The sequence below is a fragment of the Anopheles coluzzii genome, chromosome 3 (genome assembly GCF_943734685.1).
Source record: "Anopheles coluzzii chromosome 3, AcolN3, whole genome shotgun sequence".
In the NCBI taxonomy this organism is placed as follows: domain Eukaryota; kingdom Metazoa; phylum Arthropoda; class Insecta; order Diptera; family Culicidae; genus Anopheles; species Anopheles coluzzii.
The window spans coordinates 46,875,918-46,893,723 of record NC_064671.1 but is presented as its reverse complement, the minus strand read 5'-3'; the positions used below and the strand labels follow the sequence as shown (position 1 = coordinate 46,893,723).

Sequence of the window (17,806 nt, the reverse complement as noted above, 5' to 3'; positions counted from 1 at the left end):
TTGTTTTTTGCACTTGAACGACATCTGGGAATCAAAAAGTTTGATTAAAAAATTGTTTTCATTTTTTTACTCGACGAAACTCGAACTCCGAACTTCGAAACCATTGATTTCTGTCTTTTCTTGGCCGTACCATGTAGGATTACCGCCTACTTCACACCTGGAACTCCCATCCCACCTGTCTCCCCCTTCCCCTTTTGCTAACTTACGTTTGCAGATCTGCCCGTGACAGTATGAGTTCTCCGGACAGTCATTATTGCGCTTGCAAGACATCGGTTTCGGCTTGCAGCCATTGGTCAGATCCTTCGGATCGCCCTCGAACCGCGGCCGGCACTTGCACTCCGCATTATGCTTACGGGCGGCACACTCCGCGTTCGGGCCACATCGAACACCGGCACAAACATCGCGACACTTCGATTCACCGTTCTCCTGCACACACTCGGCCACCTCCGGGCAGTCACTGTTCCGCTCGCATTCGGCCGCACGCTTGCAGCCGCTCTGGTACGGATCCCCCACCAGCCCGGCCGGGCACGAGCACCGGTACGAGCCTCGGCTGTTGCGACACTTGGCGTTCGGTGCGCACGGTCGCTCTTTGCAGAAGTCGATCAGCGAGCAGCCCCGCTTCGGGTCGCCGGTGAAGCCCGGCTGACAGTAGCACACCTGGCGGTGGTTTTCGGCCGAACAGAGCGCATTGGCGCCGCAGGGCGCCTCGCCCGTCAGGCAGGCGATCTTGCACGCGTGGTTCTCGCACACCTTGTCCGAGGAGCAGTCGTCATCGCGCTCGCACTCCACTTTGCGGCAGATGCCGCCCGCATCCCGGTAGAAGCCCTGCTTGCACTCGCACTCCGCCACATGGTTGCGTGCGCTGCAGTCGGCATTGCGGCCGCACAGGACGCGCCCACTGTTGCACGCATTGCGACACTCCGACCGTCCGTTCGCGTCCGTGATGCACATCTCGTCCGCGCCGCAATCGTCGTCCGCCCGGCATTTGAACTCCTTCGTGCAGATGCCGTTGTGGCAGTACTGGAAGTCAGGACAGGTGGTGTTGGAGCGACAGGTCGGCTGGCACACGCCCTGTATGCACAGCTGATCGTCCAGACAGTCGCGGTTGGTGCCGCACAGCGAGCAGCACACCCCAGCGCTACACTTCGTGCCGGTCGGGCACTGCGGGTCGTCGTTGCAGTACTGCAGCGGCACACATCCCAGCAGCGGATTGCCAGTCGTGCCCGGCTGACAAGAGCACACGGCCAGATGGTTTTTCGACACGCAGTTCGCACTGCTGCCGCACGCACTCTTGAGCGAGCACGGATTGATGCAGCGATTGCCAATGCACGTTCGATCCGCCGTACACTCGTCCGCCGTGGTACACTCGAGCCGCTTGCAGGCTACCTTGGGATTGCCCCGGGTCGCTGGGGGACACTCACACTGGGCCCGCTCGCCGACCACCGTGCACAGTGCGTTCTCGCCGCACACATTCGCCTCGGCACACGGGTTTTGGCAATGGGCGTCCACACACACTGCACCGCTCGGGCAGTCTTCGCTCGACAGACATTCATCGGCCCGCTTGCAGCCGGCAGTCACCGGGTCGCCCACCAGTCCGGTCGGACAGGAGCACAGATAATTGCCCGGCAAATTCTCGCACAGTGCCGTTTCGTGGCATGGGCCAGGGGATTCGCGCGCGCACTCGTCGATGTCTTCACACTTGCCGTTGGCGAACGTGTAGCCCTGGTAGCAAACGCACACCGCCTCATGGTTCTGGATCTGGCACGTTCCCCGGCCACAGTTGAGCTGCTCGCAGGGGTTGACGCAGCGGTTCGACTCCTCGCTGCAGGCCCGCTCCACTCCGCAGTCCTCGTTGTGCACGCACTCCACCTTGAAGCAGCCGATGCCGCCGATCTCCCCGTCCGTCGCATCGCCAAGGTATCCCGCCGGACAGAAGCATTCCGCCCGGTGGCCCACCACCTGGCACTCCGCATTCCGGCTGCACTGCTTCGTGCTGCACGGGCTGCGGCATTTGCCTCCGATGCAGGCCAGCTCGTCCGCACAGTCGACATCCCGGCGACACTGGCTCGGCTTGCGGCAGCCCGGACTGGCGTAAGCGTCCCCAACCGCTCCCTCGGGACACTCGCAGCGATAGGAGCCGGGAATGTTCTCGCATACCGCGCTCGCATGGCACGGCCGCTCGGAACACTCATCAATATCGGTGCATCCGAACGGCGTCCCGATGAAGCCCTTCATGCACTTGCACTTGCCCGCCTGGCAAACGCGCTGCGATGGGCAGTCGGCGTCGGTTCCGCATCCTGGCACGCACACACTCGCCTCGCTGCATACCTCGCCGGGCAGACAGTTGTTGTTGGTGTAGCAAACCTTCGCACAAACGCTGTTAGCGCACCGCTCTCCAATCGCACAGGATGGCGACGTCTCGGAGCAGGGCAAACTGCACAGATTGCCGATGCACATGTGGCCCGCGGCACACTGTGCCGAAGTTTCGCAGCTCGTCGGCATCCGCACGCAGCCCTGGTCGGGCGATGGATTGCCCTCGAACCCTGCCGGACAGGTGCACTGGGGCACGTGATCTACCGCCGAGCAGAGCGCGTTCGGTCCGCACGCATTCCTGTCCGCCGTGCACGGGTCGGTACACTTGAAGTCAATGCAGGCCGTCGTTCCGCTGCAGTCGCGGCTGCTGCGGCACCCGATCGTACATATGCCACCGGCGCACGCCTGCCCCTGGCCGCACTGGCTGTGATCGGAACAGGGCACGGCACAAACGTTGCTAAGACAGCGCTCGCCCGGCGAGCAGTCGTTGGTGTTGCGGCACGCAACCGCACACTGGCCACCGTGACACACGTCTCCGTTGCAGTCGAGATCGCTCATACAGCCACTGCTCGATCGGACACAACCGTCTCGTGCCGATCCCGTCGCGCCGGGGACGTACTTCGCCTTGCAGCTACACACCGGCTCCCGATTGACGACCGTGCACTGCGAGTTGATGCCGCACGCACCCAGACACGGATCGGTACACTTCCCGTTCACGCAGGCCGCACCGTCCGGACAGTCGCGATCTCCCCCGGGACAGGCCCCTTCCTGTCGGCATCCCGTCAAAGGGTTTCCGATCTGTCCTACCGGACACTTGCACACGTACCCATCCGGGCCTGGCTCGCAGGAAGCGGACGGATGGCACGGGTTCGGATCGCACGATCGCACCTGCGCACATTCGACCTCGGCAATCGGGTTCGCCCGATAGCCCGGCGGACACTGGCACACGGAGCGGTGGTTTTCCGCGATGCACACCGCATTCTCGCCGCACGTATCCTCCTGACACACGTCCACGCAGCTGTGCGTCATGCGATTGCACAGCTGGTTCGAGGGGCAGTCCCGGTTGTAGACGCACGGCACCGACTGGCATCCCTTCGCTAGGTCGTACGGATCGCCAGCGTACGAGCCCGGCGGACACTGGCACTGCGCGGCATGATTGTTGGTGACGCACAGTGCGTACGGGCCACACTGCACACTCTCACAGGCCGGTCGGCAGGACAGGGCCGCACCGTCGTACGCAACGCACGCGTCCGACTCTGCGCACTCCGCACTGGTGAGGCAGGTATTCTGCTGCTCGGGACGGCAGCCATTGCGGTCGTTCGGGTTGCCCGTGTAGCCTGGCAGACACTGGCAGCTGCCGCGATGATTGGACGACACGCACACCGAGTTCGGCGGGCAGGTGAACTCCGTACACACGGCAATGCACTTCAGCACGCCCACGGCATCCGGCCGGCAGGCTGCAACCTGATGGCAGTCCGCGTCCGCCGTACAATCCGGGATCGAGGGCTTCACACACCCCGAGGTAACGGGATTCCAGCGGTACCCGCTCTGACAGTGGCAGACCGGTTGATTGACCTCATTGACCGTGCACACCTCGTGCACGCCACACTCTACCGCACTGCACGGATTGACGCACGCCTGGTGTCCGGTCTCCGTCACAGCCGTGCACACGTGGCCCGGCTTGCAGTCGCCGTCGGTTTTACACTCCGCCACCAGCTTCGCCTCCTGCTGGCAGCCCACCGTCAGGTCGCCCGGATTGCCCACATAGCTCGGTGCGCAGATGCACGTGCTGCGATGATCGTTCGACACGCAGAGCGCGTTCGGGCCGCACTGCACCTTGCTGCACGCATCCACACACCGTCGCACGCCTTTGCTCGTTTGGAAGCAAATCTTGGACGCTTCGCAGTCCGCATCACTGTCGCACTGGCCGTCCGGCACGCAGCCGCTCTTGCGGTCGGCCGCATTGCCCGTGTACCCGGGCGGACAGACGCATCGTCCCGCGTCGCAGGCCGCCCGTGGACCGCAGGTCGTGTTGGCGCACAGATTGTTGCACACGCCACGCACGCAACCGTATCCGGGCGGACACTGCATGTTCGCCCCGCACTGACACTGGCGTGGATTGGTGCAAACCGTTTTCTCTATCGCGGAACACATCACGAACGGATTGCCGCCATACCCGGGCCGGCAACGGCAGTCAAAGCTGCCCTCCGAGTTGATGCAAATCGCGCCCTCGCCGCACACACCGACCGCCGAACATTCGTCCACGTCGCGGCACGCCACGTACGGGTTGCCGCTGAACCCGCCCGGACAAACGCACTCCGCCGAGGCGAGCGACTCGCGGCACTCGGCGTTCGTTCCGCACCGCATCCGGCTGCACATGTTGCGCTGCTGTGGCTCACACAGCCCGTACGGATTGCCGGTCGTGCCGGGGTTGCACACACACACGTTCTGCACGACGCCATACTCGCAGTGTGCGTTCTGGCCGCACGAAGGTTCACAGGCAGGCGATGAGACAGCTAGAGAGAGAGAGAGAGAGAGACAGGGACAAAACATGCATTCAATTAATATCGATCGACAGCGGGGAAAAGTTTGACCTGCGTTTGCAGCAGGGAGACACTTACGTGGCATGCAAATCAGCTCCGGATTGCCGACGAAGTACGGCTCGCATATGCATTTCCCGCTGGCAGCGTCGCAGGTGGCTCCGATGCCACAGATTACCCCGTCGCACTTGTGCTTGCAGCGTCCGTTAATGCAAACCTGCGGATCGGCACACGGTCTGCTGGTGGAGCATTGGTCCGTGGTGCAGGCACCGCCCGGGAACGGGTTTCCCATCTCTCCCGGCGGACATTTGCAGGTCGGTCCGGTGTTGGATACAATGCACATCGCTCCCTGGCCACACATGTACCCTTCGCATTCTGTGGAACAAAAGAGAAGGGTTGTTAGAGCTGACGGTGCTCGTGATGCTGCGATGTTTCGTCTGACTTACGTGATACACAGTCTCCACCCGGGCCCTCGACGAAACCGGCCCGACACCGGCACCAGGCCGCATGCTTCTCCGGCTCGCAGAACGCGTTCGGTCCGCACAGCAGGCTCGCGCACGGACTCACGCAAGTGCCCCGCTCGCAGGCCAGCGTATCCGCGCAGTCCTCGTTCCGCCGGCACTGGCTCTTGACCGCGCCCTGCTCCAGTATGCAGCCGCCCTTGTACGCGTCACCCACCATCCCGGCCGGGCAGACGCACTTGTAGCCGCCCCGCTGGTTCACGCACTGCGCACCGTACGCGCACGGACTGTTGGCACACTCGTCCTCGTCGATACAGCCGGTCAGCGGGTCGCCCTTGAACCCGACCTCGCACATGCACTGGGGCGGATCGGACGGCGTGCAGCGCGCATTCATGCCGCACGGGAACCGCTCGCACGGGCTCTTGCACCGGTTGCCATCGTACGCGTCCATGTAGTACGGCGGCGGGCAGACACACTCACCCGGCTGGACGCACCGCTCGTTCGCACTGCACTCCCGGTCCGCGGCGCACCGCTTTTGCGCCAGCGTGCACAGCCCATGGTACGGATCGCCCGAGTAGCCGAGCGGGCACTTGCACTCGAAGCCACCGATTGTGTTCAGACAGATCGCGTCGTACCCGCACACCTGCTGCCCCTCGCCACACTCGTCAATGTCCTCGCAGTGGCCGTTCGTGAGCGTGCGGAACCCTTTCGGGCAGGCGCAGTAGCTAACGCCGCCCGTAATCGTGATGCATTCCGCGCCGCCCGGACACTTGCCGTCCGGCGAGCAGCTGTCCAGCACGCAGTTGCCCTCCATCAGCTTGTACGGCGCTGCACAGCGACACTCCGCACTGTGGCACTCGTCGCACGACTGGTACGGATTGCCATTGAACCCGGCCGGACACCGGCACTCGTAGCTGCCGGGCAGGTTTTTGCAGAACGCGTTCACACCGCACGCCGTCTTGCCGCTGTCGTCCGCACACTCGTCCACATCGCGACAGCGCCCCTTCGAGTCGCGCTTGTAGCCCTGCCCGCAGATGCACACACTATTGCCGCTGTACGCGTCCTGCACACACTTCTCCCCCGCCGGGCAGGGGTTGCTCTCGCCACACGCGTTCAGGGCGGACTTGGAGCAGCCGCCCGAGTACGGATCGCCCGAGCTTCCGCCCGGACACTGACAGGTGTAACCGCCGGGGAGATTCGTACACACCGCTCCACTCGGACACGGGTTGGCTCCACACTCGTTGATGTCCACGCACTGACCCGGTTGGCCGGTGAAACCCTCACTGCACAGACATTGGGCGCCTCCGCCCGGCACTAGCATACAGTGCGCGTTCGGCCCACAGGTCACCTTTTCGCACGGATGGCGACAGTCATTGCCGACGTTCGGCTCCGGACACAGACAGCGCTTCTGCTGATCGCACACCGCATTGCCCGGACAGTCCGCGTCCTTTGCACAGGCAACCACACTGATACACCGCACACTCGGATCCGGATCGGCAATCGAGCCCGCCGGACAGCTGCACTGATGCGATCCGTCGAGGTTCTTGCAGAGCGCGTTCGTGCCGCACGCACCGGGGCGGGCACACTCGTCCACATCCTGGCACTGGCGTGTCGCATCGCCCGTATACCCGGGCGGGCAGGTACAGCTGTAGCTGCCCGGGTGGTTCGTGCAGACTGCGTTCAAGCCGCACCGCCCGTTCGGGCCCTGGGCCGGATCACACTCGTCAATGTCGACGCAGCCGGCCCCAATGTCGGCCGGGTTGAACGTCCACCCCTCCTCGCAGATGCAGAACGCTTCCTGGCCTTCCGCCTTGCAGTACGCGTTCTTACCACACTTCACGTCCGCACAGGGCGGTTTGCACGGCACTCGGGGCGGCGTTCCGATGAAGCCCGCCTCACACTCGCACCGGTACGAGCCGGGCGTGTTCACGCACACCGCCGACGGTCCGCAGGCGGGCTCCTTGCGCAAGCCCCCCGCGCCACTTCGACACTCATCCACGTCGACACACACCGAGCCCTGCGGCTCGAACCCGTCCTGACAGAAGCACTGACCCTCGATGCACTCCGCATTGTTGGTGCAGTCGAAGGCGGTCGTGCACAGCACGTTCACGTCCGCCTGTTCGCAGGCCACTTTCGCGTTCGGCCGACCCACGTACCCTTGCGGGCAGAGACAGTTGTACCCGGGCGACGCGTTCTCGCAGATCGCGTGCTCGCCGCACGGCTTCTCGTACGCGCTGCACTCGTCTATATCGACGCAGCCCCGGAACGGGTCGCCGGTGTATTCTGGTTTGCATGAGCAGATAAAGCTTCCCACCGTGTCCGTGCATAGCGCATTTTCCCCGCATGGATTATCAAGGCATTCGTTTACATCTAGAGAAGGTGAAAACAGAATCATGTGTGTGGGTGTGGGTGTGAGTGTGCGTGTGTGTTCATGTGTGCGTGGGGTTTGTGTTATGAGATGTGCGCAAGACATTAGTAGATGGAAGCTAAAGCGTACTCAGAACCAATCCCGGGCGATCGACTGCCGGAGTGTGGCAGGCCCAATGCTAGCGAGTAGTGATGGGAAATTTACGGAAAACTCCTTATCGAAAAGGAACGGATGATCAAATTATGGGGTCAAAGTTTTGCATAAATACATGCTTACAAATTTTTAGGTAAATTACTAACGACTTTCCTTGAAAATAAGTACAGTTTCCGTTGAAACGTATTGGTAAATTTCTGACAGCTGAACGAGATCTAAATTTCTTGCCATTATATCACTATCATGAATTCCAGTCTCCAAAAAGTTGTAACAAAACTACAGAAAAATTGAATCTACTAAAGAATTCGTTTTAACCTTAAAAAATATGTTGTAATATGATTGTAAGCTAAGCTTTGAACGTTCCATGGACGGAACGAACCTCGTAGGTCCATTTGACTTTCTCATCACTAATAGCGATCGTCTTCCGGCAGTCGATCATCGAGGATGACTCGAGGAAGCCATTGAGGTAAGGGTATGGGAGGTATGAAAGCGAACAAAACTAACTTTTGCAGAACAATTCACCGCGTCCCTCGTATCCCTGCGGACACAAGCATTTGTAGGATCCGGGAAAGTTGATGCACTTGGCATTTTCACCGCAAGCATGCGCCTTCGCACATTCGTTGACGTCCGTGCACTGACCGTCGTCCGAGGCCACCAATCCGGGCGGACATTTGCACCGGTAGCCGCCGGGCGTGTTAATGCAAATCGCACCCTCCGCGCACGGATTACCGGAACACTCGTCCACGTCTGCCGGCCGAGTTTGTCGATGGTTCGTGGTTGTGGTGATGTATGGTGGTGGTGTGTGATGTTTGTGATGTTGCAGCGGAACATGAGCATGATGTTTTGCCCGTGGCCGCGTGTGCGATTGTTAGTAGCCGGCAGTTTGGCGCACCATTGCCCGATTTGCCCGCACGTGTGATGTAGGTGTCGGCAAAGAGATCGGTCGGTCCCATGGCGATGAGTGGTGGTGATGAGAGTGTGTCATGTGTGGTCCCCAGCAGGCGAATATGATTTATGGCAAAATGCAAATTGAGAGTTAGAATACCGAATGCGTTAGCCGGTGAAGCATGGTGATTGGTAGGCGTTTGGCCTGTTTGGCGAAAAGCGATGGTCGGTGGACCATAACAGTTCGACCCGGACTCCCTACACACCCCCGGCCACTTACCTTGACAGTCCGTCATCGGATCGCCTGAAAAGCCCTGTTGACATTCGCACCGGAAACTGCCCACCTCGTTGCGGCAAAGCGCATTCCGGCCGCACGGTGAACGTGCGCACTCATCGTAATCCAAGCATCCCTGAGCCGAGCGTGCATCTCCATCGAATCCTTGCGGGCAGTCGCAGCGATAACCACCCTCAAGGTTCGTACATATGGCACCTGGTCCGCAAACGCCGGGCTGAACGCACTCATCCACATCGACGCACCCGTTGTACGGATCGCCGTAGTAGCCCTCCCTGCACTGGCAGGTGTAGTTGCCGGGCAGGTTGACGCATTCCGCGTTCAGGCCACACGCTTGCGGATCCAAGCATTCGTTGATATCTGTGCAAGAAACGAGCAGTAGGGTTTGTTGAGATCGTTGCTGTTAAGAGATAGTTCCACCCATTACTCTTACCTGCACATCGCTCTTCACCGTCGCCTTCGAAGCCGGGTTTGCATTTGCACACAAAGTGAGCTGGTAGGTTGCAACATTCGGCATTCTCAACACACCGCTGTGCGATGTTTGGATCCTGACACTCGTCGATATCTGCAGAGCAGCAAACCAGATTAGCCAACACCATCGAGGGCGTGTTCATGTTTCGCTGTTCACTTACCTTCACAATGAAGACCGTCGCCTTGATAGCCAGGAAAGCACGTACAGGTGAAGCTGCCGAGGGTGTTTGTACAATGGGCGAAAACGTCACAGGGTCGATATTTACATTCGTTTTCATCTGACAAAGAGAAAGATTTATAAGTGTTTTTTGTACCTTTTCATGAAACAATTGAACAAAAAAGAAGTAAATTTACCCGGAACTTGGCAGTTACAACCACCAAAACCATCATTGCAGTGGCATTGGCCGTCTAAGCACACTCCATTCGAGCAAGCGGTGCCATCTTTATCACAATCATCTGAAAGGAATGAAATGAATGACAGGAGTTTAATAACAATACTGCTGATTGCCAAAATCGCGATAGGAATACTTACTTGTACACTTTAACTTATTTCTAAGTTCATCGGAGCCCATGTAGCAATCCGATGTACCATCACAAAGTTTGGACAGCTCGTACAGCTGCAGATAGTCTGTCGATTCGTTGACCTGGCAACCGAAGTAGCCATCTTCAAGGTTGAGAAAAAACACTTCGTGTTTCAGACCAAAGATTCCCACGTGCTTACGCGACGCTGAGAGTTGTGCGTTTGTCTGCAAAGAGAGAGAGGAAGAACATTACTCATTAGGATTTAGATAATTAAATTAAACTTACAATAAATCAATTATAATAACAACAATCGTCAAATTATCGAAGTATACTGAAATTGATTTTTTTGTCTGTAATGTAAATTCCTGTTTAAGATCCTCCCCACTGATTGTCGGAGGTATACATAAATTTCGTCAATCCTAACACCACAAGTTCAAGTCTACCGGGCATGATTGTGTCGTTTTCAATGAAATAGTGTAATTCAGCTGCTGGGAATTGAGATGCGCTTCGGACAAATTTTCAATTTACGCTCCCGGTTTTCATTAAGAAACGAACACCCGTTGTACCACAAATTATAATCCAACTCCATCCAGGAACAAGCACACAGAGGGCACATTACAAAAAAAAGTCAGCTGAATTGTCTGGGTGATCAAATAGTGCTGGTGGCAACGATGGTCCGACTGAGTTACGATGCGTTTCACTGTCACGCGTTGGGTGGCTCGGATATACTGGCTGCGACTGGAGAACGAAGATCGCTTAAAGAACATTCCAACAATTACCCAGTCCAATGCCGAAACCATTGAAACAGGACTGACAACGATGACGCGTAAAAAAATCGGGCCCCTCACCGTAAGGGAAGATCGCGCCCGTTCATCAAGACAGAGGCGAATGACTACACAATCCCACCGGGCAGTTGGAGGATGTGAGGCAGCAATCTCTCTTCAAGGTGGTACGGTCTCGTCGCCACGGGGTATTGATTGTAATTTTGGTTTACTGCCAAAATAGGAAAACTCGGCTGCTCGCCACTGAGCTGCGGGAGCTTCTGCTGGGAGTATATCAAATGATGCTTTCTCTAGTTGACATCTAAATAGGCCTATCATTGGAAGCTTCTCTTGGCATGCTACTGTTCCTGGACTTGATGTGATCCTCATTCGTGGACGCGCGATCCGGTTCTTCTCGAGTGTAGAATTTAACGAAATAGACCCAATTGTTTAGTGTAACCTTTCATGTCAAGGTGCATTGATCTGTACGTCATTCCATCAACGGCGTGGTGTAGATTGGACGTGAAGCAGGAAGCAATCAGGAGAGAACATTGGGTATAAGGTACCGAGCAAACCGAACACACGAGTAAGGTGCACATTAAGTTACGTCTCTAGGTGGTACAATAAGTGGATCTGACCATTGAACTGGAACGATCCAACAAGCGATCGATCGATAATTGTGTTTGAAGAGTCATAAAATTCATAATCGATTCAACGCAAAAACAGCAATACACCAGCTCTAGAAAAAGCTGTGCTTAAAAGCTGATCGCAGCCATTCGCCGATGCTCTAGGCTAACGTTTCTGGGTAAACTTGTTAGCAAAATAAATACCTATACACACATACGTGCACATTCGTTGTTACCGGTTTCTGTATGTTTTCCCGGTGCCTTCGAACAAGCTGCTTGATTATGGCCAGCATTGAAGCGACGAAAGACTTGACGGTAGAAGGATAATAATTGGAATTCGATGTTGGTGATGATAGGGTACTATTTTCTTAAATGCGAAGTTTAACACTCGCCCGACACCATCGCTGGACGGCAACTATCAGCACCAAGAGGCGTTAATATTGGCAGCCTATGATTATTCCAGATATTGCTAAAAATGATGCAGCAAGTATTGTGGAGCAGGGGAGTATGTTTTAGGATTAAACGAGAAGCCTGGTACAAATAAAAATAAGACATGAAGGGATCAAACTGTTTTTAAAAATTCATCGATCGTGCCTCCAATCAAAATCAAATGCCTGATTTTTTTCATTCTTTTTTAAAAAAGAATGTATTTATTTACAAACCAGCGTTAAAATTATCTCCACGATTGCGAAATAGTAATGGAAGAACATGGTAATGCTCTGGTCGTTTGATTGTTCCTACGCTTCTATTTATTGGAGGAATTTTTATGGCAAGAGCTTCAATCGTTATAAGAGACTTGTTGATTCGACCAGCATGGATAGATAGAATCCACTTAGCAAATTGAAAACGTGTGTATCCGTGTTAGAATGAGCTTTAAAGATTAAAGGATCATACACATTGCAACTATGATCGTCCCAACAAACATGATGTTTAGTGCTGTAGATTTCGGTATATCACCCCGGCTGGTAATGCAGATACATCACCCGAGCAAATGCTCTTGCACTTTACACTTTTATGACCTTCTGAGAGAGGTAGTTTTCAACTAAGCCGGAGGCTAAGCATCGAGATAAAACACGATATGAGATGAACTGTAACATTAACAATCCAGGTACAAACAAGTTCAAAGCTATTCCTGGCTATAAATTTGCATGGACAACCTGCTGACATGATCATGATCTTTTTCTTAAACGAAAATATTACAATTTGTACTAAACACTTGCCAGTACAAGTTTTCATATAAGTTAATTGTTTTAAATATAATGGTTGTAAAAGGTTTTCCACATGAGCTAAGCGATTTTCATTGCTTGTTTATATAATGGACAATATTAATTGAGCTTTATAAAAACAAATCCTTGTATTCTGTAGGTTCATTGGTAGGTAATTAATTTCATTTCACGAGCGCGCAAGTCACCGTCTCTGATGTTAGTATTGATCGAACGGTGTGTCGAAGCATGATACGGAGAAATGAGATAAAGGAAACCGCCTTTTGTAGAACGAGATTCAAACTTTTCAAATTTCTAATTGTTTGCTTGTTTTGATGTTTGCTTATGTTGGCTTTCACTGCATCTTCATATTACTAAAGAAAGGAATCATTGATTTCGAGAGAATTAATCAATTCAATGCTCATCAGGAAGAATTCCACCCAGCCAGCAAGACACAAGCGATACTGTCGAACGAGAAATGCACGGGTTTAAGTTCATCAACACGTATTTAAGCTGTTCTCGAATACTCGAATGATGATTGTTAATTAATATTATTTCATGTTCGCAGTACACAATTTCGACGATCAGTAAGCAAACAGTAGGTTTAACTAACGGTGCAAGGCAGCTCACATACCTCCCATAATGTTTTGGTTCTGTTCAGATTATGGCACAGGTAATGGGACGCAAAGAATACGTTATAACGGGTTCTAACACGCTCCTGGAGATGCTTTCTGCCGTCAAACGATGTTTTAATTTGCGCTACAGAAGTGTAGGAGCATTTCAAACAAACAACTTCACTAGTGTCAAATGGGTTTCTCTACCCGCCTCAACCATAACGATCATTCATAGGGTTTGGCATGAAGTGAGTCGTTTCTTCAAAAGGTAGCGACACTTGTTGAAGCATTAAAAAAACAACAGTTAAACACTGTCAAGACTGTCTATTGTTCGGATAGAATGTTTCTGGAAGAAAAATTGCAAACAAACATGCGTAAAAGTAACCAATTATCCACAAGCTCTGCACGCAACTAAGCATCAGTACATTCTTCACATTATTAAAACGCAAATCTTTCGCACAAATCTTAAATGTTTGCCTCAAGAAATAAGATTATCATTATGTTCGAGTTGTGCTTCCGATTCCTTGGTCCGTTCACTGTAAAGATCAAGCAGACAAATTGAAAGTGTTGCTGCAAACTTGTATCATAATCTTGAAAAATGATAATCCATCGCGAACAGTGCAACATTGCAGTAGAACTATTATTGCTGTTTATAGTCCCCTCTGCAATGGCCATTCGAGTGACAAATGACATCTCGAGTAATGCATACGATATGAACGCAATTTATTGCTTCATTACGTCGCATAAAATACTGGTGTAGGTACAAAGCATAAAAAGCGGTAGAAAATCATTCACCGATCGATTTGGCGCCACAGTCGATCCTTCATTGTGAATAAATAATAGGTCTGTTTCGTTGGAGAAAATTAATCCGAGAACTTTTCCTCCCAAAGGTTGCGAGGCGTCAGACCAGCTTCGGGTGATGGTGGCGGTGGTGATGATGATGATGGTGATGATGGTGATGAGAATGTGGTAGATAATAGTCATAATGGTAGCGTTGTCGCTTCGGCAACTTTGTTGTTTTATCGGGCGTGTTTCGTTCTGGTTGTGGATGCTTCCGTTTTCAACGACGGTGCGACGGTGGGCATCACTGGTTGCGAATCGTGGACATATATTAATCGATAAATTACACGCAGAGTCAATTCGCATTGCTCACCGCTGGCATGCTACGCCTGGACAAAGATGTATCGGTGGCGGCAAATTGGATTACGATGTTCCCGTTGTACACCTACATTTGCAAAGGCCCGCGGCTCGTTCTGGTCATTTTTCCGGCCAGAACATGTTTTAATCCTTGTCGGAATGTGCACGTTGAAACGAAGTATCTATCGGCAACCGTGAGCAGCTGGGACTCGGAATATAACTCTTATATTTGAAACAGTTTCGATCACACAAGGACATTGTGGCAGCATAGCAAGAACAGCGATCAGAAGCATTCTTAGACCAAAAAAGTGGGGAGTTTTGTTGAAGTGCTGCGGTCTTATAACGGTAGAAGGCAATGCTATCGCCCTATCGGTCTCTGATCGGTTCGCCTCAATCTTTCCCGCGGTGTAAAACTGATTGTCACGCGACTTGATTGATTTTGGTCCGCACATCCACGATGAGCTCGGCTCGGAATGGTGTTGCCATTGATTGCATTTAATTACGATTCGCTTTCGACATGGTAATTAGCCGGTTTCTATTGCCATCGTTCCACCGGGTCATTGAAGTTGAAGTGATACTGTAAATAATGGAACGCTCCCCAAAGTACATGCGTCCCAGAACCGTTACTCGAACGAGAGGTATTCGATAGAAAGACATTCCGATTCTACAGCATTATGCTGGCAGAGCACTAAATCAAGCCGGGTGGTAATAAAATGATCATACGGTACCATTAGGACCCAGAATAGTTGGTAAAGAGGAAAGCAAGCTTATTAGTTTGAAGTAACGTTCGGTTCTTTTATGGCGCTACAAACATTTATTGCACTTCAATTGGAATTTATTAGATGGAAAGAATAACAAGAACAAAAACATTTCGAACTTTGGTAAAGGTAGCTCAATGATTTCTCTTGTTAATGTCAATTTTAAGAATTTCTGCAGACCCTATTCTTTGGTCAATTTTCTCCCATCTGTAGGGTTTCTTTCCGATTGACATTCTGTTGCCTGGTAGCTGTTTTCACGCTGTTCTTCCTCGAAATGTGACTTCAATCGAGTTCTTTTCATAACGCAAAAATGTGAAATCCTGCCAGTGAGCCATTTCTCATCGTCTTAAGTCTCACACAGGCAGGCGAACGAAAAAAAAAGAACTAAGATGATAAACGAGCAGCCCAAACACGATGCCTCAGAGTAAGCCATTTATTATCCGTTTTGAGTGCAAAATTCATACGAATTGTTTGTGGAATCGTTACACGGGGAACAGGTTTTGAAGTGGCAACAATTTTCTCTCCGGCGAATGTGTGTGCACATGTGCGCAAGCATGGTCGATCTTTACGACCAATCTGACCCGAGACCCCTTTTTAGCGGCAGACGAACGCTGAGCGCTGGCGAACTTCATCCAGCCGCAACGACGTACACACAGAAACACACAAAAAACGAAAGCGAACGAAAGAACGAAAATATTTTGTCGGTTTAACATGGAGCGAACGACAAGCGTCAAACAAGTCGCACGTAACGTGAGCTGATCTGGTCATGAACCCCGGGTAAATGTTTGGACGAGTTCAAAGACATCCGCCCAATAGGACGGTTATCAAATGTTCCTGCAATTACATTGTGGTGTGAACACCTTACTTTGGTACATTAACATCAAATGACTACTATTATGGCGCCCTAGACCTCTCTGGACCAGAAGACCCCGTGTACAAGGGTTCGGCCAGCAACTCATAGTAGCAGACACGGTGCGCAGGGATAAACGCATCATCGGCTGGCAGTGGACCCCAGGAAAACAATGTCCATTGAGTGGGGCCCATTAATTTAATTAGGTTTGAAATGGTCGCCTAGCTAGTGCGACTAGTGTATCACGTACGAAGAAGCACATCCACGAAGAAGCACAGGGACGAAGAAAATTGAGCATAAAAGCAACTTTAGTGCAAATTAAAGTCTGATTGCGTCTAGAAGGTGACCTGTTTTGGTGGGTTTCAACGTTATGAAGTTATGAACTTGGCCATAAGAAGAAAAAAAAGGATGATCATTCTTTTAATGTAGTTCATTTATCACATAGCTCGTGGCGGCTCGCGTGTATCGGCTTAGAACAGCATTAGAGTCAAATTGAAGAAGAATGTTCCAATGAAGCAAACGCAGACGCAGACGACGGGAGGCAAGTCTCATCATTAAATCGGCCAATTTAAAGGAATTCAGCGCCCTCCTCAGGTAGCTGCTGGGTTACTACATTACCTTAATTTTAGTTTGCGCACACTGTGCAGCTCTGATAAAGAAGGGGCGGCCAGAGACGAGAAGCACAAACGAGGAGAAGAGTGCAATAATCTTCGAGAAACCAACAGGCGAAATAGTGGCTGCAAGAAAAAAAATCAGCCTGCGTATTAAGGCTCTGGGAGGGGGTGAGATAAATTCAAGGTTAGGATGCTGGATGTGCATCATTACGCGCAAATATTTGCGTAAGCTATGGCGGCAGGCAAATAAAGGAATTCTTCCATTATCCGCAGACGCTTTTGTTGCTAAAACCATCCGCAAACAGGGAGCGCAAACTGCTTGGCTTCATTGCGCCGGAATCCTCGGTCGGAGAATTGTGTGCTGCATACTGCACAACGACGTGTGTAATCAGCATCCTGGAAAAGGGAAATGATAGCAGCCAAGGCTTGTCGTTGTATTGTGCTGCTGCCAATTATTCAATTAAATCACTTAGCAATTGGACAGTTTGGTTAATTATTCTTAACTGCTCCAGCGTGCTGTGATTGTTGCATGAGGATCATCGAGCGCAGCTCAAGTTCCATTTAGACGAATGTTTCCATTGGCCCCAGTGCTGGAAACCGGTTAAAAACCAATTGATATAAAACAAGGTTTTACTCGATCGTGGCAAACGTGTGTGTATGTGATGCTGTAGGGTCGCTTTTGCATGTTACGAACGACTCCACCCTTGCGATCGTCGTGAAGTGAAAGTGAATCATAACTATGCAAAAAGGAAAGTGAAGCCATTGCAATGCTGTAACTTGTGAGTCGTGTGTGTGTTTCAGAGGGCTGGAAACTATAGACACTGGAAGGTCAACTGGAACGGAAAGGTATACAAAAGTTTTCGATGCTGTAGGATACATTCCTCCCTTTGGTATGATGATGAAGAACACTGAAAATTACAACTGCTTTTAATACATTTTTACACCTCCCCGATTCAGCAAGCGAACCACAACAGCGACATCATTTCGTTCGTTCGTCTACACGCGCCATGTTGTTATCACAGATGCTTAATTACACACCTTGTCTGGCGGTGCAACGGTACTTCAATCATTAGATGTGTGCGTGAGCATGAATCGGTGAAAAATCAAACATAAATATCACTTAAAAGCGTTTTGTAGCACCGATATCATCGATAGAATGTGGGTTTTTGAGGCTGCTGTAGCAGCGCTAAGGCTGAGGGAGACAGCGAGAGAAAAAAAAGACTTCACACCTACCATCCC

At 52.3% G+C, this 17,806-nt stretch overlaps 1 protein-coding gene across 1 annotated transcript in view; it reads right to left on the bottom strand.

Moving 5' to 3' along the window:
• The window catches only part of LOC120959885 (uncharacterized), a 144,584-nt gene that overhangs the window by 73,136 nt on the left and 53,642 nt on the right, over nt 1-17,806 (bottom strand). Inside the window, exons 4-12 of the mRNA XM_049609528.1 lie at nt 10,016-10,229; nt 9,838-9,939; nt 9,645-9,761; nt 9,446-9,577; nt 9,001-9,372; nt 8,340-8,582; nt 5,300-7,684; nt 4,935-5,228; nt 207-4,829 (exon numbers count right to left, since the gene is read on the bottom strand). Coding sequence (XP_049465485.1) covers nt 207-4,829; nt 4,935-5,228; nt 5,300-7,684; nt 8,340-8,582; nt 9,001-9,372; nt 9,446-9,577; nt 9,645-9,761; nt 9,838-9,939; nt 10,016-10,229 — 8,482 coding nt within the window. The remainder of the gene's footprint in view (nt 1-206; nt 4,830-4,934; nt 5,229-5,299; nt 7,685-8,339; nt 8,583-9,000; nt 9,373-9,445; nt 9,578-9,644; nt 9,762-9,837; nt 9,940-10,015; nt 10,230-17,806) is intronic.